Below are 24,035 nucleotides of genomic sequence, written 5' to 3'. Positions count from 1 at the left end.
TGCAAACAACCACGTTGCAGAGGAAGACCGATCCATGGCGGATCAAACTAAACTAGAGACTTGAACCGAGGAGGCAGAAGTGTACGGGGTACACACCTTCACCACGAAATGTCCACCAATTATGTTAAAAGTTGAACTGAATGGAATTCCAGTATCCATGGAATTGGACACGGGTGCGAGTCAGTCTATCATGAGCAAAAAGGCCTTCGAGAGTGTTATGTATTTAACCCCGTGTAACCTGCAACACACCTGTCCACCAGAGGGCCTACCTGTTGGAGTCCCAAGGGATCCCAGCATCCCTTGGGAGTACAATATATAAGCAGGCCACCCACGAGGTACCTGCACTCTGGAACTACAATAAAGGAGCTAAGGTCACACTTGCTCATTACACACAGTATTCGGTCTGACCATTTATTATGAGTATAACAGAGAGGCTGTGGTGCAATAAGGCACAAAGGCCAAAGCTGAGCCCTATTCATACCAAGCTGAGAACTTACACTAAAGAGCTGATCCCTGTAATTGACAGTGCAGCAGTAAAAGTCTCCTATGATGGAGCGGTGCACGAACTAGCACTATGGATTGTACCAGGAGATGGCCCCACACTGTTCGGCAGAAGCTGGCTGGGAAAAATCCGCTGGAACTGAGACGACATCCGAGCGCTTTCGTCCGTCGACGACGCCTCATGTGCCCAGGTTTTGAGCAAGTTCCCATCGTTGTTTGAGCCAGGCATCGGAAAATTCTCTGGGGCGAAGGTGCAAATCCACTTGGTTCCTGGTACACGACCCATCCACCACAAGGCATGTGCGGTGCCATACATGATGTGAGAGAAAGTGGAGATCGAGCTGAACAGGCTGCAACGAGAGGGCATCATCACGTCGGTTGAGTTCAACAAGTGGGCCAATCCGATTGTTCCGGTCCTCAAGGGCGATGGTCATAAAGTAACGATTAACCGTTTTTCGCTGCAGGACCAGTACCCGCTACCCAAGGCAGACGACCTATTTGTGATGCTGGCAGGAGGGAAGGTGTTCACAAGTTGGACCTGACCTCGGCCTACATGATGCAGGAGCTGGCGGAATCTTCGAAAGGCCTCACCTGCATCACAACGCACAAAGGTCTGTTCATCTACAATAGATGCCCGTTTGGGATTCGATCAGCCGCGGCTATTTTTCAAAGGAACATGGAGAGTCTGCTAAAGTAGGTCCCCCGCACCGTGGTTTTCCAGGACGACATATTGATCACCGGTCGTGACACAATCGAACACTTGCAGAACCTGGAATGTTGAAATGCTCGAAGTGTGTTTTCCTGGCGCCAGAGGTCAAGTTCTTAGGGAGAAGAATCGCGGCAGACGGCATCAGACCCACCGATGCCAAGACGGAGGCCATCAAGAACGCACCGAGACCACAGAATGTGACGGAGCTGCAGTCGTCCCTGGGACTCCTCAATTATTTTGGTAATTTCCTACCAGGGTTAAGCATCTTGCTAGAACCTCTACATGTGTTGCTACGCAAGGGAAATGACTGAGTATGGGGGAAATCACAAGAGACTGCTTTTGAGAAAGCCAGAAACCTGTTATGTTCCAACAAACTGCTTGTTCTGTATGACCCATGTAAACGTTTAGTGCTAGCTTGCGATGCGTCTTCGTACGGGGTCGGATGTGTGTTACAACAAGCAAACGAATCGGGAACATTGCAACCGTTCACTTATGCGTCCAGGAGTTTGTCCAAGGCCGAAAAGGCCTACAGCATGATTGAAAAAGAAGCTCTAGCATGTGGTTACGGGGTGAAAAAAATGCACCAGTATCTGTTTGGGTTTAAGTTTGAGTTAGAAACTGACCATAAGCCGCTCATATTGCTATTCTCAGAGAGCAAAGGTATTACTACAAATGCCTCTGCTCGCATCCAAAGATGGGCGCTCACGCTGTCTGCATATAACTATGTAATTCGCCACAGGCCAGGCACAGAGAACTGCACTGATGCTCTCAGTCGGCTACCATTGCCCACCACTGGGGTGGAAATGGCACAGCCTGCAGACTTGCTCTTGGTGATGGATGCATTTGAAAACAAAAAGTCACCCGTTACGGCTCTCCAGATCAGGACCTGGACCAGCCAGGATCCTTTACTGCGCCTTGTAAAAAAACTGTGTCCTCCATGGGAGCTGGTCCAGCTTCCCAGCGGAGATGCATGAAGAGATCAAGCCGTTCCAGCGGCGCAAAGACGAAATGTCCATGCATGCGGGGACTGCCTTTTGTGGGGTAATCGCGTGGTTTTGCCTAAGAAAGGCAGGGAAACGTTTATACGCGACCTAGACAGTACCCACCCAGGCATAGTAATGATGAAAGCTATAGCCAGATCCCATGTGTGGTGGCCCGGCATCGACTCAAGATTTGGAGTCTTGTGTGCGCCAATGCAACACTTGCTCTCAACTGAGCAATGCATCCAGGGAGGCACCGCTAAGTTTGTGGTCATGGCCCTCCAATCCGTGGTCTAGGATCCACGTTGACTTCACTGGCCCGTTTCTAGGCAAAATGTATTTGGTTGTTGTGGATGCTTATTCAAAATGGATTGAGTGTATAATAATATCTGTAAGCACGACCACTGCCACCATTGAAAGCCTACGAGCCATGTTTGCCACACACAGCCTGCCAGATATCCTTGTCAGCGACAATGGGTCGTGTTTCACCAGTGCTGAATTCAAGGAATTCATGACCCGCAATGGGATCAAGCACGTCACATCTGCCCCGGTCAACCCCGCATCTAACGGCCAGGCAGAACAGGCAGTCCAAACCATCAAGCAAAGCTTGAAACGTGTGTTGGAAGGCTCCCTGCAGACCCGCCTGTCCCGAGTCCTGCTCAGCTACCACACAAGACCCCACTCGCTCACCGGGGTTCCCCTTGCCGAACTGCTCATGAAAAGGGCACTCAAAACATGGTTCTCTCTAGTCCACCCTGATCTCCATGAGCATGTCGAGGGCAGGTGGCATCAACAAAGCATGTACCATGATCGCGCAAATTTGTCACGCGATATTGAAGTCAATGACCCTGTACTTGTACTCAACTATGGACATGGTCCCAAATGGCTTGCTGGCTCTGTAGTAGGGTGTTTGAGGTCAAATTTGCAAATGAACTAACTTGCAGAAAGCATTTGGACCAAATCAAACTGCGATTCACAGGCAGCCACGAGCAACCTGAAGAGGACACTACCAACTTTGACCCTCCGATACACACACAAATGGCAACCGACATCACGGTTGACCACGAAGCTGAACTCATCATCCCCAGCAGCCCAGCAAGGCCAGCTGCACAGCAGCCCAGTGAAGGTCCAACCAACTCACCTGCACCTGTGTTTGTACCGAGACGATCGACTCAGCAGCGGAAAGCCCCAGATCATCTCACACTGTAAATAAGTATACTATTGACTTTGGGGGGGAGTGACGTTATGTATGCAACACCTTGTAACCAGCATTCTACCGCCAGCCAGTTGGAGTCCCAAGGGATCCCAGCATCCCTTGGGAGCACTGCATATAAGCAGGTCTCCCATGCTCTGCCAGCACTCTGGAGTCAGAATAAAGAGATTAAGGTCACACTTGCTCAAGTCTATAGTACTCAGTCACATTGCTTTATTTGAGAATGTGCTTCGATGCTGGGGAGGTTGGCCTGATCGAGAACACTGACGTTAGTGCGTCTATCCTCCCAAGGGATTTGCAGGATCTTGCGGAGACATCACTGATGATATTTCTCCAGCAGTTTGAGGTGTCTGCTGTGTATGGTCCACGTCTCTGAGCCATATAGGAGGGCGAGTATCACTACAGCCCTGTAGACCATAAGCTTGGTGCCGGATTTGAGGGCCTGATCCTCGAACACTCTCTTCCTCAGGTGACCGAAGGCTGCGCTGGCGCACTGGAGGCAGTGGTGGGCTTTGTCGTCGATGTCTGCCCTTGCTGATGGTAGGCTCCCGAGGTATGGAAAGTGGTCCACGTTGTCCAAGGCCGCACTGTGGATTTTGATGACCAGGGGCAGTGCTGTGTGTCTGGGTCAGGTTGGTGGAGGACCTTTGCCTTACAGATGTTTAGTTTAAGGCCCATATTTTCATATGCCTCGGTGAAGATGTAGACGATGGCTTGGAGTTCAGCCTCTGAATGTGCGCAGATGCAAGGGTCATCCGTGAACTGTAATTCGACGACAGAGGATGGGACGGTCTTGGATCTGGCCTGGAGGCGACGAAGGTTGAACAGGTTCTCACTGATTCTATAGTTTAGTTCCGCTCCAGCGGGGAGCTTGTTGAACGTGAGATGGAGCATTGCAGCGAGGAAGATCGAGAAGAGGGTTGGCACAATGACGCAGCCCTGCTTGACCCCGGTCCAGACGTGATTGCGTCTGTGGTGGATCCGTTGGTCAGGATCACGGCTTGCATGTCGTCATGGAGCAGGCGGAGATGGTGATAAACCTTTAGGGCAGCCGAAATGGAGGAGGGCGTTCCATAGTCCCTCGCGTTAACAGTGTCAAAGGCCTTTGTGAGGTCAAAGAAGGCCATGTACAAGGGTTGGTGCTGTTCCCTGCATTTCTCTTGCAGTTGTCGCACCATAAATATCATGTCTGTTGTACCCCGTAGTGGATGGAATCCGCACTGTGACTTTGGGAGGAGCTCCTCAGCCACAGGGAGAAGATGGTCGAGGAGAATTCTAGCGATGACTTTCCCAGTGGCCGACAACAGGGAGATTTCTGTGTTGCCGCAGTCGGACTTGTCCCCTTTTTTAAAGATAGCATAATTACAGCATCTCTGAGATCTCCAGGCATGCGCTCCTCCTTCCAGATGAGAGAGATGAGGGTCATGCATTCGTGCCAATAGTGCCTCTCCGCCATACCTTAGTGTCTCAGCGGGGATTCCATTTGCTCCTGATGACTTGTTGTTCTTGAGCTGGCGGATGGCCTTTTCTACCTCGTGCATGGCTGGGGTTTTGCTGAGATGGTGGCGGGTAGCATTCTGCGGGTTGGAGTCGAGGACACTTATGTCAAAGGCAGAGTCTCCATTAAGGAGATCTTCGAAGTGCTTCTTCCAGCGGGCCCTGACTGTCTTGGTGTCCTTGATGAGTGTCTCCCCGTGCTTGGCCAGCAGTGGGGTGGGGCCTTGGGTGCTTGGGCCATAGTGGACTTGAATGCGGTGAAGAATCCTCGCATGTCATGGCTGTCGGCCAGCTGCTGAATCTCCTGTGCTTTCTCCATCCACCATCTATTCTTCAAGTCGCGGGTTTTTTTGCTGGACCTCGGCCTTCAGCCATCTGTAGAGCTGCTTTGCTGCTCCCGAATTGGGTGGTTGCTTTAAGTTCAGAAATGCCCTGGTTTATTAGCTCCTGGATCTCCTGGTCATTCTCATCAAACCAATCCTGGTGTTTCCTGTTTGAGTGACCGAGCGTCTCTTCGCAGGCACTGGTTATGGTGGGCTGGAGGGCAGACCAAGCGCTGTGGGCACTCTGCGTCTCGGGGTCATCGAGGTTTGCCAGGTTGGCAGTGAGGCGCTGGCTGTATAGGGCTCTCTTAGCTGGGTCTTTGAGTGCCCCAGTGTTCATTTTTCTGGGGCATTGCTTCTGTTGCCGTCGTCGCTTTGGGGCTATATTAATGTTGATGATGGAACGGATTAGGCGGTGGTCTGTCCAGCAGTCATCGGCTCCTGTCATGGCGCGGGTGATGTGTAAGTCCTTGCGATCCCTGGCTCGAACGATGACATATTCGAGCAGGTGCCAGTGTTTGGAACGAGGGTGTTGCCACAATGCCTTGTACTTGTCCCTCTGGCGGAACAAGGTGTTGGCGATGACAAGGTTGTGTTCTAGACATTTTGTCAGGAGCAGGGTACCGCTGGAGTTGGTTTTCCTTACCCCCTCTCAGCTGATCACGCCTCCCCAGAGGCCCGTGTCCTTACTGACTCTGGCGTTTAAGTCGCTGAGGGGGATCAGTTTGTTGTCCATAGGGACGCGGGACAGAGACTGTTTGAGGCTGGAGTAGGGTGGAGTTGCGACGAGTGTTGGGGCATATGCACTGATAACTATGGTGCACTGGTTATGGGATAAGGTGAGCCGGAGAGTCATTCGGTGTTCGCTAATCTTGCAGGGGAAGTCTCTGAGGTGGTCAACCAGCTCGGTCTTGATGGCGAAACCAACTCCATGGAGGCGGCATTCTTCCTCTGGCTTGCCTTTCCAGAAGAAGGTGTAACCTCCACCTTGTTCTTTGAGCTAGCCTTCCCCTGCCCGCTGGGTCTCGCTTCGGGCGGCGATGTCGACATCGAAGCGTCTAAGTTGCCGGTGTGGCGTTCCAGTCTGTCACTGTTGGGGTTGTCCATGAGGGTCCTTACTTTCCAGGTCCCGAACTTCATTTTGAAGGGTGTAAGGCTAGTGCGTGAGTTCTTTTAACATGGGGTGGACGTTGCACATCGGCTTAGCAGAACAAGGTCTTGGTCCAGTGGCAAGAGGGTCTGAGAAGACTGGAGACCAGACTCTACTGTATGGGCCTAATTGCCTACGGTGGGGTGTGAGCCGTAAGCTCGACACGGAGCAGCGTCTTCAGGAGAGGTGGTGGAAGATCTGAGGTGTGATGAGTGGAGGGGATGAGAGACGCTGGGGCCATGCTCCATTTTAGCTTCTTGAAGGGTTGTGGGAGAAGTCAGAGTGGCTGCCGCCATTACCTGCGCCACATGCCTGACAGGTGCTCCGTTGTCAGGGAGACGCTTATTTATAAATCTCCCTCGCCTGCCCCAGGCTTGCGCCTAGGTGGTAAAACACCAGTGTCTGACCATATATTAGAGGCCAAAGTTACAAATCAAATTTAATGCAGGACATAGTACACACGGTAAATCAACAGAATAAATGCAATAAAGGACCCAACTTATACTAATAAGTCAACCCATTTTCTGAAACCAAAACAATAAAGCATTTCAATATTGTTCCAGTACTTTAAAAAAAAAGAGATCTTTCTCTGGATCTTGGATGTATGTGGGGGGACGGGACGGTATTACAGCTGTACACAGTTCAGCCTCACTGCCATGATGTGGAAATACAGTTAAAAAATAAAGAACTTGCATTGATATCATTCCTTTCACAACCTCACGACATCCCAAAGTGTTTCACAGCCAATGAAGTACTTTTGAAGTGTAGTCACTGTTGTCAAGGAAAAGTGGCAGCTAATTTAGGACGAATGAATTCCAGACCAGGGAGAAATAGCAGCAAATATACCTCACAAGCCACTTCATCCGACATCAGTTACAGAAGACCTTTCACAAGAGGCAAGTGCCAATGAAGAAAACTAAAACTCTTTCTCAACAGGCTGGTGATCAACATTATTTTAATATCCTGGGTGGGTAAGAAGAGGATACCCCCTCACCATCTGTTGAGTTGTTGTTTATGTCAGATCTGAAACAAAATCTATTATCATTTGGCTTGACATCTCCTATTATGGTTGTGGCAATAAAAACAATGAGCTACTGCTAGATGTCAAGTAAAATTATAGGAAAATTATTTATGACATTCATTTTGTTTTTTTGGACATTTTGGATGTGAACTTTTTTAAAATAAGATTCAAGAAAATTGAGAAGTATTTAAGAGCGCACAAAACACATTTTCATTATCAAGGTCATTCCCTCAATAAGTTTTTATGCAACCACTTCCACAAATTGTAGGTTTTATAATTCACATGATTTGGTTACAGCTGAATAATCAACAATTCCATGCAGGGATGTAAATGAAAATTTTCACGGAATAAGTTGAAACCTTAAATTCAAAGGTCACACAAGGGTCTTTTATTATTGATAGCTTAAGTCAAACGGGAATAATGATGCTGCGAATATTGATGGCCCAAGCTTGTAATGTTGGCTAATATGGTTTTAAAATGATAAACTGGATTTTCAGAAACAAAATCAATTTCAAAACTAACTTTGTTTTATTCAGTCCAAGAAAAAGTATGTTTGAGGAGAGCATAAAAATGTTATGACTCCATCATGCTCTGTATTTTCTGACCCATCGGCTAATTAACCTCAAAACCTTACTAACTGTGCTACATCCAATAAGACTAATCCATTCTAAATATGACACTAATGGACTCAACTGATCTATTAAATACCGAATGCCAATTTGAACCAATGACTGAAAAAAATAAAAAAAACTATATTCTGCCAAGCGCCGGATACTCAGCACACCAAACAAATCCAAAATGACTAACAAACAAGTAACTTCACATAAATGTAAGCTGGGTAGAATACACAACAGCACTCTGTGAAATCTGTTTTCTCTTCCCTCAAAATTTCAGTCGCCAGCAAAATTAAGGGGATTTTGATAAACTGGCTCCAAATCTCCTTTAAATTCTTTAACACAACCAACCAGAAAAGTTGATTCAAGTGAGGGAACAATACAATCCACATTTACACAGTAGGAAGCCAAGGCCACAATGTCTTTGCATCACAATTACAAGTCACAAATTCTGCAGATGATTGACATTTTAATTAGACATCAGAGAAAGGATCTAAGGTGTCCACATTATACAGTCTATTAATATAATAAAAGGCTTCATTTACAAGAGGTCAGCGGTGAGCAGAAAATTATTACGTCCAATGAGCTTAACCTCAACTGCCAAGAATATCAATCAGGAGCTCTGCACTGTAGCTCCATTTAGCATATCTGGTAGGAATTATAGTGAAAGCCACTTTTTGTGCATCTTGTATTGTTGCATCCCAGCCATGAATATTTTTCCACTTAAAAGTAATTGTTCTTTTAAGGAGATTCCTGTTAATTTCTTCATCAAACATCACTTACTTTGGTTCCAATTCTTAACCTTCTTATTAAATAAAACACCACATGACTGGCACATAGGGCTCAAGCTTTGGCCTGAGTTGCTCCTATTTTTTTTGAGCAACTAGTTCAGAATGGAGCATCTTAGAAATTGCAATTCTTGGCATTTAGTTTGCTCCAGTTCTAGTGAGTTAGAATAGTTTCATTTTAGAACAGATTTTTTTTTCAAAAGGGGGCGTGTCCAGCCACTTACGCCTGTTTTGCAAGTTTAAGCAGCGAAAACTTACTCCAAACTAACTCAGAATGGAGTAAGTGTAGATTTTTTAACGCTCAGAAAAACCTTGCCTACACTTATAAATCAGCCATAGGGAACGAGAGATTGGGGGGGGGGGGGGGAAAGGGGAGTTTACAAACATTAAATACTTCACTTTTACAAATAAAGAGCCATGATCAATAATAAATGATAAATAAATCAATATATCAACCAATAAATCAATCAAAAAAAATTTTAAAATTTAAAAAAATCAATAAATAAAAAATTACGTTTCTACTCACCGACTGCAGCACCGGGAGCCCTCCAACAGCGTGCTGGGACGCCCACCCCCCCAAACTCCCCCGCCAGTGTCTCTCTCTCTCTCTCTCTCTCTCTGCCTCTGTCAGTGTCTCTCTGTGTTTCTGACAGCGAGGGGTGGGGGGAGGGAGAGGAGGTGGGGGGAGGGAGAGGAGGTGGGGGGAGGGAGAGGAGGAGGGGGGAGAGGGAGGGGAGAGGGAGGGGAGAGGGAGAGGAGGGGGGAGAGGGAGGGGGGAGGGAGGGGAGAGGGAGAGGAGGAGGGAGGGGAGGGAGGGAGAGGAGAAGAGGAGGGAGAGGAGAAGAGGGGAGGGAGAGGAGAAGAGGAGGGAGAGGAGAAGAGGAGGGGGAGGGAGGGGGGGAGGGAGGGGGGGAGGAAGGGGAGAGGAGGGGGAAGAGAGGGGGAAATGGGAGGGGAGGGGGGAGAGGAGAGGAGAGGGGGTAGAGGAGAGGGGGGGGAGAGGAGGAGAGGAGAGGGGGGAGTGGAGGGGCTGGGGGGAAGAGGAGGGGGAGGCTGAATGGGAGGGAGGGAGGGGGGGAGTGGGAGCTGAACGGGAGAGGGGGGGCGGAGGAGCGGGAGCTGAATGGGAGGGAGGGGGGAGGGAGAGGGAGCTGAATGGGAGAGGGAGCTGAATGGGAGGGGGAGAGGCCCGAGTCCGATCTTCGCCCGGAGAGCCCATTCGGCCAGGGCTAGGGGTGGCATGCTTTGGGGCCCCTCCCATGCAGCCTCGGGGGTGAGGAGCTACTGCATATGCACGCACACTCTAGCACGCATGTGAAGAGGTCCCGGCACTGTTTTCAGCGCAAGGACCTGGCTCCGCCCCCGACCCCTTGTGCTGCGCTACGCCGAGCACGAAGACGTCCTGAGGAGCTCGCAGAATCACAAGGTAAGTTTTCGGCGTCCTTATTATTCCAGAAAATTGCCGCACCTTATGGAGGTGCGCCTTTCTTAGAGGGTGGAAACTTGGGCCCTAGAATACTGGGTAACGACAACAGCATGCTTTGTAAGCATACTTTTGCTGATTTTTTTCCCCCACAGTGGCTTTTTGAATTCAATACTTGACTCATGAAAACTGGACTTGGGAGTTTGGATGGATGCTACAACCTAGATTTTCTGCTAATTCTCCCAATTTTATGGTATTAATTGGATGACTGGCAGCAGGAAATGCCTTGGAGATTCGTAACACCAAATCTCAGCCCATTTTAGCACTCATCCCCTTTTCCAATGTGACTTTGTTTGAACTCCTTCATAAACATGGTTGCTAGTTGCAGTGGAGAAGGCAGAACATTTAAAATGTCTAAATTGAACTGCAACAAGTGCATAAAAAAAATTGCAACATTTTTCTTAAATTTTGCTGTTGCCAACTAATTTGTCGTTTACTTTTGTGCCATTTGCTGAGGGCTTTTTACCCACATCCATTTCCAACATTGCACAGTGGCTTTCTCATTGCGAATTCCCCTCTATCTTTGCTTTATGGAAGAGGAGGAGCAGCAACAGAGGGACATTGGCCTGGTAAGACTGCACCAGGGTTGTGTGGAACCCACTGGCAGGTATCCCCCACAAGAGTATGCAGGCAGAGATACCCAACCTGTATTTGCAGCACCTGTGCTTTCCAAAGGAGCATATCACTGAGTCATTACACATATTGCAAGCAGATCTGCACCCACTGTTCTGATAGTGATAGTTAAGGTCACCATTGGCCTTAGTTTCTATTCTATTATGTTAATCCAGGCTGCTTTTGGGAACCCATGTAATATTAGCCTACAGCTGTGCATAGATATAGTAAGCAACTTACAGACGTGCACTGTTCTCTCGAGCTTACAGCTTCATCTTCTCCATGGACAGCAGGACAGGGCATTGGATATTGCAGAGTGGTAGGATTCTCATAAGTTGAGGAATCATATATAGCATAGGTACATTCATCCATTAGTGTCATGATTAACACACTACTGGCAATTTGAAGTGTTGCTTCAGGTATCTGGATTGACCTGGGGATGGGGGGTGGGGCAGGGGTAGGGGGTGGGGGGTGCTACAAAATGGGCTGGCTAGAGTCTCAAGAATCATGGTGCTGTCCTGCATGTCGCTCAATTCTGCCTTCATAGTGTAAAGTCCTGTCCCCTCAGTACAGATTCACACGAGGCATGTAGTGAAGTCAAGGTCACTCTGGACCTGCACCTTTATTTCACAGCTCTGGAATGCTGCACTTGCCTGAGACCTGTCCTTATATACCTGTCTCTTGCAAGTGCACCCCCGGTGGTAAGGTATGCTGGTGGTTACAGCTCATATCTTATTACAGTCATGTATAGCATGTTGGGATACAGTTATATATAATAATGTAAGATACATGACATCATCCTCCCCCAAGGTCTTATTGTCTTTATAGGTTCAGTCTCTCAGGTGGTCAATGCTCTCGCGTGGAGCGTCTGAGTTGTGGTTCAGTTGTTTGCCTTGGTGTCTGTTTTTCTTAGGGTGTGGTTGCTGGTATCTCGCCTGGGCTGTCTGTTTCAATTGGTGTGATTGTTGTTTACTCGCGTGGGCTGTCTATTGGGATTGCCCTTTCCTCAGGTTGTTCCCTCTGTCTCTCTGGTGTGGTGCGAGTTCCACATTGTAGTTTGCCTCTGGTTGCGCAGTGTTGTTGGTAAATCTGCTTTTGACTTGGTCTACATGCCTCCGGCAGGTTTTGCCATTATCCATTTGTACTACCAGTAGCCTGTTTTCTTCCTTGCCCGTTACTGTCCCTGCAAGCCATTTGGCACCCCTGCCATAGTTTAGTACAAACACTTTGTCCCCTATCTCATTCCATCTCCCCCTCGAATTTCTGTCATGGTACTCAGTCAGCTTACAGCGCTTTGCCTCAACGATTTCGTGCATGTCTGGGAGGATTAATGAGAGCCTTATTTTTAAAGTCCTTTTCATCAACAGTTGCGCGGGGGGGATCCCAGTCAGTGAGTGCGGACGAGATCTGTATGCCAGCAGCAGTCACGACAGGCGACCCTGCAGCGTGGGACCTTGGATTTTAAGCATGCCTTGTTTAATGATTTGCACTGCTCTCTCCGCCTGGCCGTTGGAGGCTGGCTTGAACGGTGCCTTCTTGATGTGATTTATGCTGTGGTCAATTATAAAGTCTTGGAATTCTGCGCTGGTGAAGCACGGACCAATGTCACTGACCAATATGTCAGGGATTCCGTGCGTTGCAAACATGGTTGCGAGGCTCTCCACAGTGATGGAGGTTGTGTTCGAGTTTAAAATGGTGCATTCGATCCATTTTGAAAATGCATCTACAACTACGAGGAACATTTTGCCGATGAATGGGCCCACATAGTCTACGTGCACTCGCGACCACGGTTTGGTAGGCCAGGACCAGGGCCTCAGTGGAGCCTCCCTGGGGGCATTGCCGAATTGGGCACAAATGGTGCACCTTCGGATGCAGAGCTCCAAGTCCGCGTCAATACCAGGCCACCAAACGTGGGATCTGGCTATGGCCTTCATGAGAATGATCCCTGGGTGCTCGCGGTGGAGCTCCCGGACAAATGCCTCTCTGCCTCACAGAGGCATGACTACTCGGCTGCCCCACATCAGGCAGTCTGCTTGTAGTGATAGCTCATGCATGCGCCTGTGAAATGGTTTTAATTCGTCGGGGCAGGCATCGCGAGCCTCTGCCCAGTCACCGGTTAGGAGACATCTTTTTACTGAGGATCACGTGGGGTCGCTGGCCGTCCAGGCTCTGATTTGGCGAGCCGTCATGGGCGAACCTGTGGACTCAAAGGCATCGATTGCCATGACTATCTCACAGTCCTGTTCGTCAGACCCTTCCGTGGTCGCCAGGGGTAGCCTGCTGAGCGCGTCGGCACAGTTGTCTGTGCCTGGTCTGTGCCTTATGGTATAGTCGTAGGACGCCAGCATGAGAGCCCACCGTTGAATTCGCGCCGAGGCGTTGGCGTTTATTGCCTTGCTCTTGGATAGGAGGGGCTTGTGGTCGGTTTCTAACGCGAACTTGGCCCCGAATAGGTATTGGTGCATCTTTTTGACACCGCACACGCACGCGAGCGCCTCCTTCTCTACCATTCCGTACACGCGCTCCGCCCGTGAAAGTGACCTGGAGGCATAAGCTATGGGTTGTAATTTGCCCGCACTATTGACATGTTGCAAAACGCACCCAACCCCATACGCTGACGCATCGCATGTGAGAACTAGCTTTTTACCTGGGTCAAAGAAAGTAAAAACACTGTTGGAACACAGAAGGTTGCGTGCCTTATTGAAAGCGCGTTCCTGGGCGTCCCCCCAAAACCAATAGCACCCCTTCCTGAGTAGCACGTGGAGAGGCTCCAGCAGCGTGCTTAAGTTCTGCATAAAGTTCCCAAAGTAATTGAGTAGCCCGAGAAAGGCGCGCAGTTCTGAGACATTCCAGGGCCTGGGTGCCAGGAGAATTGCTTCTGTTTTGGACTCTGTTGGGCAGATTCCATCAGCGATAATCCTTCTGCCCAAAAATTCAACCTCGGGTGCGAGAAACAAGCACTTGGATTTCTTGACTCGTAGGCCTACCCGATCCAACCGCTTTAGTACTTCCTCCAAATTACGGAGATGGGAGTCGGTGTCCCTGCCCGTGATAAGTATGTCGTCTTGAAATACAATCGTCCCCGGGATGGACTTGAGCAAACTCTCCATGTTGCGCTGGAATATGGCAGCTGCCGACCTGATGCCGAATGGGCATTGATTGTACATGAAAAGGCCTCGATGTGTGTTGATGGTGGTGAGTAGCTTGGATTCCTCAGTCAATTCCTGCGTCATATACGCAGATGTGAGGTCTAATTTTGAGAAAAGTTTACTTCCAGCCAATGTGGCAAATAAGTCCTCCGCTCTGGGCAGCGGGTACTGGTCCTGTAGCGAGACTCTGTTTATGGTAGATTTGTAGTCCCCACAGATTCGTACAGATCCATCAGGCTTCATGACTGGGATGATGGGACTTGCCCAGTCGCTAAATTCCACAGGTGATATAATGCCTTCCCGCAGAAGCCTGTCTAGTTCGTGTTCAATCTTTTCCCTCATCACATAGGGTACAGCTCTGGCCTTGTGATGGACTGGTCTAGCATCCTGTGTGATGTAGATTTTGACTTTGGTCCCTTTGAAAGTGCCCACACCTGGCTGAAAGAGATGTTCAAATCGCTTTATAACTGTTGAGCAGGAGGTCCATTCCTCTAATAATATGGCATGGATGTCATCTCATTTCCAGTTTAGTTTTGCCAGCTAGCTTCTCCCCAGCAGTGCTGGGGGGTCTCTGGGGACAATCCGCAGGGGAAGTCGGTTCACTGTCCCTTTGTGTGTGACAGAGAGCATGGCGCTGCCGAGGACTGGTACGATTTCTTTGGTATAGGTCCTTAGTTTGGTGTCGACCCTTGTGAGTTTTGGTCTGTCTCTTTTATGCGGCCACAGTTGTTCAAATTGTTGAGCGCCCATGAGAGATTGACTCGCTCCCGTATCCAGCTCCATGTTGACAGATATCCCGTTGAGTAGGACTCTCATCATTATAGGAGGCGTCCTGTTGTAGGAGCAGCGGCCATTGATCGTGTTGACCCGCTGTACATCGGTGTCCCGGGTACTGTCCCCACCATCTTCTGGTCCGCTTTCCAACCCATCCGATTCGTATACCAGCCGAGCTGCCGTTTTTTTGCACATGCGAGCCAAATGCCCTATATATTCACAATTTCTGCAAACAGCCTGCTGAAATCGACATCCCCTTGACGATTGCCCACCCCCACACCTCCAGCACAGACCTGTTCCATTGTTCAAAGTGTTCCCAAAGAATGAGCTGCGTCTGGCTGATCTCTCTTGAGCTTCTCTCAGTTTGTAGTTGATTGCTCGCATTGTGGGTTGATGAGGTGTGAACGGCCGTTCCTGTGGCCCTTGATAGCTTCTGCCTGCTGTCGAGAGCCTGTTCTCCCGGTTTTGTCTGTGTGTGGGGGTAGCAGCTTGTTTAGTGCTGTGAACTTCTTGTTCCGATATTTCATTAGTTGTCGTACCTGCATTGTAAATCAACCTCGTTTCTTCTTCCCCTACCAAGAATGTCTGTGCAACCAGTGCTGCTGCCTCTAAGGTCAGGTTCTTGGTCTCTATGAGCTTTCGGAATATGCCTGCGTGGCTTATTCCTTCAATGAAAAAGTCTCTCAGCATTTCTCTCCTCAGTTCATCAGAGAACTCACATAAACTAGCCAACCACCGAAGTTCCACCACGAAGTCGGGTATGCTCTGGCCCACACAGCGTCTGTAGTTGTAGAACCTGTGTCTGGCCATGTGTAGGCTGCTCGCTGGCTTCAGGTGGTCTCTTACCAGTGTGCTCAATTCTTCAAATGACTTGCTTGCTTGTTTCTCGGGTGCCAACAGATCCTTCATTAAAGCGTATGTTTTCGAGCCACAGCTGGTCAAGAGATGGGCTCTTCACTTGTCTGCCTTATCATCGCCTAACCAGTCTTTGGTTAGAAAGCTTTGCTGGAGCCTTTCTATAAAGTCCTCCCATATGTCTCCAGCATTGTACTTTTCATCTGATCCGTTGTTCGCCATTCTGTGGATTCTGTAATCCCGTAACCCGTCGCCACTGTAAAGTCCTGTCCCCTCAGTACAGATTCACACGAGGCATGTATTGAAGTCAAGGTCACTCTGGACCTGCACCTTTATTTCACAGCTCTGGAATGCTGCACTTGCCTGAGACCTGTCCTTATATACCTGTCTCTTGCAAGTGCACCCCCGGTGGTAAGGTATGCTGGTGGTTACAGCTCATATCTTATTACAGTTATGTATAGCATGTTAGGATACAGTTATATATAATAATGTAAGATTCATGACACATGGAGTCCCCAGAGGATGGAGGCCTCTACTGGCAGCAGAGCAATCAGGGAGAGGAACAGCAGTTGTAACAGCCTGGAAATTATGCTGCGAGCTGCAAGACACATTTGTGTCACATAAGGCAGACCTCTTGATGACACCACTAATAAGACAGCATCTACAGTCGCTTTTCTGTAGGCATCGCACACAGTTCCCATTCATGCTGCATGTCTGCATGCACAGAAACTTCGGTTCAGCCATAATTTAAACGAGAATCCATACAATGCGTTTGCCTGGTTCGTCGGCCATTTTGTTTCTTTGCCTGATTTCTGGGTGAAATTTTGTTTCAGTGTGTGATGAATGAATTATCAAGCCCAGCCCTGTGCTTCTCCTGGCTGTGACCTCAGTGGCAGGAGAGTATGAGGTCACTGGCTGCTGCATTCCAACAGGAATCTCTTGGGTCTTAAATGGCCTTGTCTTTTGTGCTGCTGCATGGGTAGCCTGGCCCTGTGTCCTTTTAGCCATATGTGTCGACAGATGCTCCAGAATGAACTGTAGTGCTGCAAAACTATCCAGAATATGTGGGCCGTGGATTCCTCCACTGATCAGCTGGTTGTCACAGCACTCAGTATCTACACATATGTTTGATGCTCTACAAGTATGCTTCTTCAAAAGCATGACTTTTGTCATCTGGATCCCTGGCTCTTCGGTCAAGGGACATCGTACCCGACCTCCCAGTCAATAATGTCTCTCTCGTCATGTTCTTGCTCACTTGTGAACTCCCTCTGACTCAATCTCTAATCACTCTGGGGTCGATGTCTCTAAGCTGGTGACTACTATGACTACAGTGAGTGACGGTGACTGATCTGGGGTTCTGGCGGGGCCAGATCCAATAGTGCCTAGTTCTATTTCCTCCAGCACATGTAGAGGGGGAAAAGAGGAAGAGCAGTTTGAATGGATTGCTGGGAAATGTCACTTTTAGCAGGAGTGATATGAGGGTTTCATGAAATTGTTTGCAGATAGTTAATATGGAGCAGGATGAGATGGAAGAGAAGCAGGCTGTCATCATAACCCTGCGCTGGCACCTGACCGTCTACTTCCACATCTCTGACACCCACTATTGCCTATCTCCTGAGGATTTGGTTAGCTTCCTCCTTATGGAGGACGGGTGGAGCAGGGAGATAGTCCTCCCCTGTTGCATTTCTCTCTATTAAAGGCAGTCTCCTTGAAAAACAATGAGAAAGTGGAAACTGCATTACCAGCAAATAGCCCACGATGGGTGTGATGACAGGTGCATGCACCAAGCAATTAAGAGTCCATGTGAGGCTTTTAGCATGGTGATTGTATGCAAGTTCATGAGAGAGTTTAAAAACCTTCTCAATACCCAACTCTTTGATCAAGATTTTGCTCACCCCTTCTTAGGCTCGGTGTGCCTATATAGCTTTATTCCAAACATCCCTCCTTCCTCTGCCAGACTTCCTTGAGCAACACTTCTGCAGCTGCAGCAGTGAACCAAGGGACTCCCTGTCCACCTGCCAGACATTATTTTGCTAGTAACCTGCTGCTGTGTTTGCAAGCCATTTATTTGGGTTACTGCCCATTCGGGTGCTGTGAGTCTTTAAATCCTGCAGTTGCAGACATCATTTCACTGCTTACCAAGGCAACTACCAATCAATGCTTTTACTTTACTTACTGGGTTCCTTGGAAGAGTACAGATGTAGGGGGACAGATTGAATTGAACACTTGTACCCTGGGTTTGTAATCTTGATGTCACAACATGTTGAGCTGATTGACTGCTGCTCTTCACTTTGCTCCCTATTTTGTTATTGTAGTTAGCGGTTAAAAAGAAACAAAACTAATTTATTATTGAGCTACAGCAGCTTCCCCTCATTTACAATCAGTGCTTCCCAACTGGATTACATTATACCTTCACCAAATGTAGAGAAATGAATGGCCATGCAATATACTGACACTGACCTGATGTCCTGTCCTGGGCGGGCCTGTGTCAGAATTCGTACTTCCAGCTCTTCTGTGCCCTGCAACATTAAACTGCAACATAAGCTAAAAGGAAATCTAGGATACTCTGCTAATGAAGCCACAAATGTCACTGTGCCTTGTTATTCTAAAAGCATTATTGATGAGCACTCAAAGACATTCTGGAATGCGGCATGTGGAGCTCACATGGAGTAATAATTCTCAGCCATACATTATGGCTTTTGGTTTCACTGCAATGAATTATCAGATGCAATGTATTGTAAAAATTGGCAGCAACACCAAGAGAATAAATAAGATCATATAGTGAAATTGATCTTCTATGTCAGAAATTAACATGCGGCATTCTTTTTGCTGTCATATATTGTTACATTAAAATGAAACGAATGGATACAAAAACTTTGAAACAAATATTTTATGAAATTCACTAAATGGAACAATCTACAACACAGAAAAAGAAACAATATTTGTGGGCATGAAGATCTCATGTGTGCATATGTCCTATGTTAAAGAAAAAAAATCATAAGTTGAACTGGCTAAAATGTAAGCACTGCTCATGGTGTCCCCAAAAAGTGTAACAGCTATCTATCAACTTACCATGATTAGAAGTACATCATGCTGCATACATAAAGGATATCAATATGAAATGAACATGCCAATATTTAGCATCTATCCTAGTCCTCAACTAAAAAGCTCTTATAAATCAATGAATCTTTGAATAATTTCATAATATTTTTCCACCAGCATATATTGAAAATATTGAATAGGAGTGAAATCTTCTAATTTTACTTACATCATCTGATTCCCTGATGAGTTCTGTATCTTCAACCTGCACAACTGCATCTGCACCACAAGGTATTGGAGCCCCTGTTGTTACCCGCATCACCTGACCAGGCATCACTGTCTGGGTGGGCTGCAAAAATATGCATGAATAAAAGAAAATAATCTTTGAGATTATTAGTCAAACTTCAAAAGCTTACAGTATAACACAGAATGAACTAAATCTAAAGTGAACATGACACTATGGCCCCAAGTTTCCACATGATTTGCTCCTGATTTTTAGGAGCAACTGGTGTAGAACGGAGTATCTTAGAAATCGGAATTCTCGTCATTTAGTTTGCTCCAGTTCTAGTCAGTTAGAACAGTTTCACTTTGGAACAGAATTTTTTTTTCAAAAGGGGGCGTGTCCGGCCACTTACGCCTGTTTTCAAAGTTTCCTCAGTGAAAACTTACTCCAAACTAACTTAGAATGGAGTAATTGAAGATTTTTGTACGCTCGAAAAAACCTTGTCTGCACTTTAGAAAATCAGGCGTAGGTTACAAATCAGGTGTAGGGAATGGTGGGGGGGGGTGTTTAAAGGGAAGTTTACAAACATTAAACAATTCAGTTTTACAAATAAAGAGCCATCATCAATAATAAATGATAAATACATCAATAAATCAACCAATAAATCAATCAAAAAAAATTAATAAGAAATAATTTTTAAAAAAATCAATAAATAAAACATTTTCCACTTACCGACTGCAGCACCGGGAGCCCTCCAACAGCGTGCTGGGATGCCCCCCTCAGTGTGTCTCTGTCAGTGTCTCTATCTCTCTGTCTGTCTGTGTGTCTCTCATTCTCTGTCTGTCAGTGTCTGTGTTTCTGACAGCGAGGGGAGGGGGAGGAGGGGGGTAGAGGGAGAGAGGGGGGGAGCAGAGGGAGAGAGGGGGGGAGCAGAGGGAGGGAAGGGGAGAAGGGGGAGAAGGGGGAGGGATGGGGAGAAGGGAGAGGGATGGGGAGAAGGGAGAGGGATGGGGAGAAGGGAGAGGGATGGGGGAGAAGGGGGTAAAGGGGAGAAGGGGGAGAAAGGAGATGGGGGGCAGAAGGAGATTGGGGGGGGCAAGGAGATTGGGGGGGGCAAGGAGATTGGGGGGCAGAAGGAGATTGGGGGGCAGAAGGAGATTGGGGGGGCAGAAGGAGATTGGGGGGGTAGGAGATTGGGGGGGTAGGAGATTGGGGGGGGGGGAAGGAGATTGGGGGGGGGGGAAGGAGACTTCGGGCAGGGCCCATCCCCAGCACCAGATTCGGGGAGGTGGTGGGAGGGAGGTCGGTTCGGGTCGGGGGGTCAGGGAGAGGGAGGGAAGGTCGGGGGGAGGGGGGACAGGTTGGATCCAGTCCGGGGGCGGGGGGGGGGAGCAGGTGTCGGGTCTGGTCTGGGGGCGGGGGGGGGGGGGCGGGTGTCGGGTCCGGTCCGGGGGGCGGGGAAGGAGTGGGTGTCTGGTCCGGTCCGGAAGCGGGAGTCGAGTCGGGTCGGGAGGAAGCAGGAGCTGGCCGTGGGAGGAGCCCTATTCACGCAGCCCTAGTGAGGCCATTCGGCCAGGGCTAGGGGCTGCGTGCTTCGGGCCCCTCCCACGTAGTTTCGGGCGCCTGGAGCTACTGCAGTTGCGTGCCCACTGTAGCGCGCATGTGCAGAGGTCCCGGCACTGTTTTCGGCGCAGGAACCTGGCTCCGCCCCCTACAGCTCCTGCTGCGCTGCGCCGAGGGCCAGAGGACCTGCAGGGAGGTGGAGAATCTGGAGTTTTTTTTTTTAGGCGCACTTTGTGGTGCGAAAAACAGGCGTCCAGGTCGGGACTGCGCCGTTCTAGGCGCGGCTCGAAACTTGGGCCCATTATTCTTTGAAATTAATTTTAAAATGGGCAAGAACACATATATAATTTGGGACACTGTTCTTTCCTCTTCCTCCCTAGTCCCCTCCACCAAATAATGGCAAAAAAAGGTCTTGGAAATGTTGAAGGGATGTTTTCTGCTGGAATCTGTAGACTTTAATTGTTTTACAAATATGCAATCATAATCTGTGTCTCGTAACAGGGGAACTCAATTTCATCAATTGAGGAGCAGTGTTGTACTAAAAAATTGAGCCATACAGAGGATAACCAGCATGAATAAATTCAAGCCATCTATCATTAGTCACAATCCAGTGTATCTCCACTTGTCTCATTATGCCATAGTTCAATAAGTTACATTCTGACTGACCGGCAAGTACGCTTAATGCTCATTAGTATTGGTCCCCAATGTGCAATCTCTTTAGAAAAGAAAAAGGTGTTCCTCGCTGATGACAATGAACATAAAGAGGTTCAATAATTTAAGAGTGAAACAAAATGTGGAGATCTCAGAAATTATGTGCAGTTTTGGATCTGTAATCATTAGACAAGAGGTCGCTATGATTTCCCATTACAATTACATATATCATCACAGGGAAATTAATTCCTCCCTAAAAACTAAAAGCGAAGTCCACCAAAAAGTCTTCATATTGCCATCTTGGAAATAAAATGCTGGTATCAGTAAAAGTGACCATGCAGCTGCCGAAGTGTCATTAAATCCCAACTGATTGAAAAATAGTGAGGTCACATATTACTTGGAAAATAAGAATCTAAATGGTGTAGAGGAGCAAAGGGATCTAGGAATACAAATACATAAATCACAAAGTATTGACACAGATTAACAAGGCCATAAAAAAGCCAACCAAGCACTAGGGGTTATTTCTAGATGGGTAGAATTGAAAAAGAGTGAAGTTATGCTAAACTTGTATCGAACCTTGGTTAGAGCATATTTGGAGTACTATATGCAATTTTGGTCGCCATATTATAAAAAAGATATAGAGGCACTGGAGAGGGTGCAGAGAAGATTTACAAGGATGATGCCAGAAATGCAAGGGTACACCTATCAGGAAAGGATGATCTGCCTGGGTCTCTTTTCTCTTGAAAAGAGAAAGCTGAGGAATGACCTAATAGAGGTTATTAAAATCATGAAAGGTTTTGATAGAGTGGATACAGAGAGAATGCTTCCACTTGTGGGGAAGAGCATTACTAGAGGCCATCAATTTATGATAGTCACCAAGAAATCAAATAGGGAATTCAGACAAAACTTCTTTACTCAGAGAGTGGTGAGAATGTGGAACTCGGTATAACGGAAGTGGTTGAAGTGAACAGTATAGATGCATTTAAGGGGCGGTTAGATAAGCATATGAGGGAGGGGGTTATGCTGATTAGATGAGGAAAGATGGAAGGAGGCTCGAGTGGAGCATGGACTTGTTGGACCAAATGGCCTGTTTCTGTGCTGTATATCCAATGTAAATCTATGATTCATTAATGCACTTTAAGGAAGGAAATTTGATGGCCTTATATGTGACTCCATAAGAACATAACAAATAGGAGCATGAGTAGGCCATTTGGCCCCTCGAGCCTGCTCCGCCATTCAATAAGATCATGGCTGATTTGATCTTGGCCTCAACTCCACTTTCATGCCCGCTCTACTATAACCCTTGACTCTCCTATAGTTCAAAAATCTGTCTATCTCCACCTTAAATATATTCAATGACCCAGCTTCCACAGCTCTCTGGGGTAGAGAATTACAAAGATTCACAACCCTGAGCTCCGTTTTAAATGGGCAACCCCTTATTCTGAAACTATGCCTCCTAGTTCGAGATTACCCCACGAGGGGAAATATCATCATCATATAGGCAGATTAAAGTCAAATAAATGTGTAAGAATATTCAACTAAAAACAGAAAATGCTGGAAACACTCAGCAGGTCAGGCAGCATCTATAGAGAGAGAAACCGAGTTATCATCATTATCATAGGCAGTCCCCCGAAATCGAGGAAGACTTGCTTCCACTCTAAAAGTGAGTTCTTAGATGATTGAACAGTCCGATATGGGAATTACAGTTTCTGACACAGGTGGGACAGACAGTCAGACAGTCGTTGGAGGAAAGGGTGAGTGGGGTGTCTGGTTTGCTGTACGCCCCTTCCGCTGCCTGCGCTTGTTTTCTGCATGCTCTCGGTGACGAGACTCGATGTGCTCAGCGCCCTCCCGGATGCTCTTCATCAACTTAGGGCGGTTTTTGGCCAGGGACTCCCAGGTGTCGGTGGGGATGCTTTGAGGGTGTCCTTGAAATGTTTCCTCTGCCCACCTGGGACTCGCTTGCCATGTAGGAGTTCCGAGTAGAGCGTTTGCTTTGGGAGTCTTGTGTCGGGCATGCGAACAATGTGGCCCGCCCAACGGAGCTGGTAGAATGTGGTCAGTGCTTTGATGCTGGAGATGTTGGCCTGATCGGGAACACTAACTTTAGTGCGTCTGTCCTCCCAGGGGATTTGCAGGATCTTGCGGAGACATCGTTGGTGGTATTTCTCCAGCGATTTGAGATGTCTACTGTATATGGTCCACGTCTCGGAGCCATACAGGAACCTCCTCTCTGCATCTACCCTTCCAAGCCCCCTCAGAATCTTATATGTTTCAATAAGATCACCTCTCATTCTACTAAACTGCACAAATATAGGCCCAACCTGCTCAACTTTTCTTCTTACACAACCCCTTCATCTCAGGAATCAACCTAGTGAACCTTCTCTGAACAGCCTCCAATGCAAGTATATCCCTTCTTAAATAAGGAGACCAAAACTGTACGCAGTACTCCAGGTGTGGTCTCATCCTGTACAGTTGTAGCAAGACTTCCCTTCTTTTATACTCCATTTGCCTTCCTACTTACTGCTGCACCTACATGCTAACTTTTTGTGTTTCATGTAGAAGGACACCCAGTTTCCTCTGTACCGCAACATTTGCTCCCCATTTATTCTTCCTACCAAAGTGAATAACCTCGCATTTGCCCACATTATACTCCATCTGCCAAATTTTGCCCACTCACTGAACCTATCTTTGCAGATTCTTTGTGTCCTCCTCACAATTTGCTTTCCCACCTATCTTTGTATCATCAGCAAATTTGGCTACAGTATACTCTGTCCCTTCATCCAAGTCATTAATATAGATTGTAAATAGTTGAGGCCACAGCACTGATCCCTGTGGCACCCCACTAGTTACAGTTTACCATAAACGACCCATTTATCCCAACTCTCTG

At 47.7% G+C, this 24,035-nt stretch overlaps 1 protein-coding gene across 11 annotated transcripts in view; it reads right to left on the bottom strand.

Moving 5' to 3' along the window:
* The window catches only part of LOC139263213 (gephyrin), a 903,368-nt gene that overhangs the window by 113,023 nt on the left and 766,310 nt on the right, over positions 1–24,035 (bottom strand). For 7 of the 11 annotated variants that reach the window (XM_070878953.1, XM_070878963.1, XM_070878955.1 and 4 more), the window contains 2 exons: positions 18,938–19,090; positions 18,130–18,188 (listed from right to left, as the gene is read on the bottom strand). In XM_070878953.1, the coding sequence (XP_070735054.1) occupies positions 18,130–18,188; positions 18,938–19,090 (212 nt within the window). The remainder of the gene's footprint in view (positions 1–18,129; positions 18,189–18,937; positions 19,091–24,035) is intronic. The other 4 variants (XM_070878956.1, XM_070878959.1, XM_070878961.1 and 1 more) reach the window with 1 other exon arrangement.

This window comes from Pristiophorus japonicus, chromosome 4, assembly GCF_044704955.1.
Source record: "Pristiophorus japonicus isolate sPriJap1 chromosome 4, sPriJap1.hap1, whole genome shotgun sequence".
In the NCBI taxonomy this organism is placed as follows: Eukaryota; Metazoa; Chordata; class Chondrichthyes; family Pristiophoridae; genus Pristiophorus; species Pristiophorus japonicus.
This window is presented reverse-complemented; position numbering and strand designations above follow the sequence as displayed.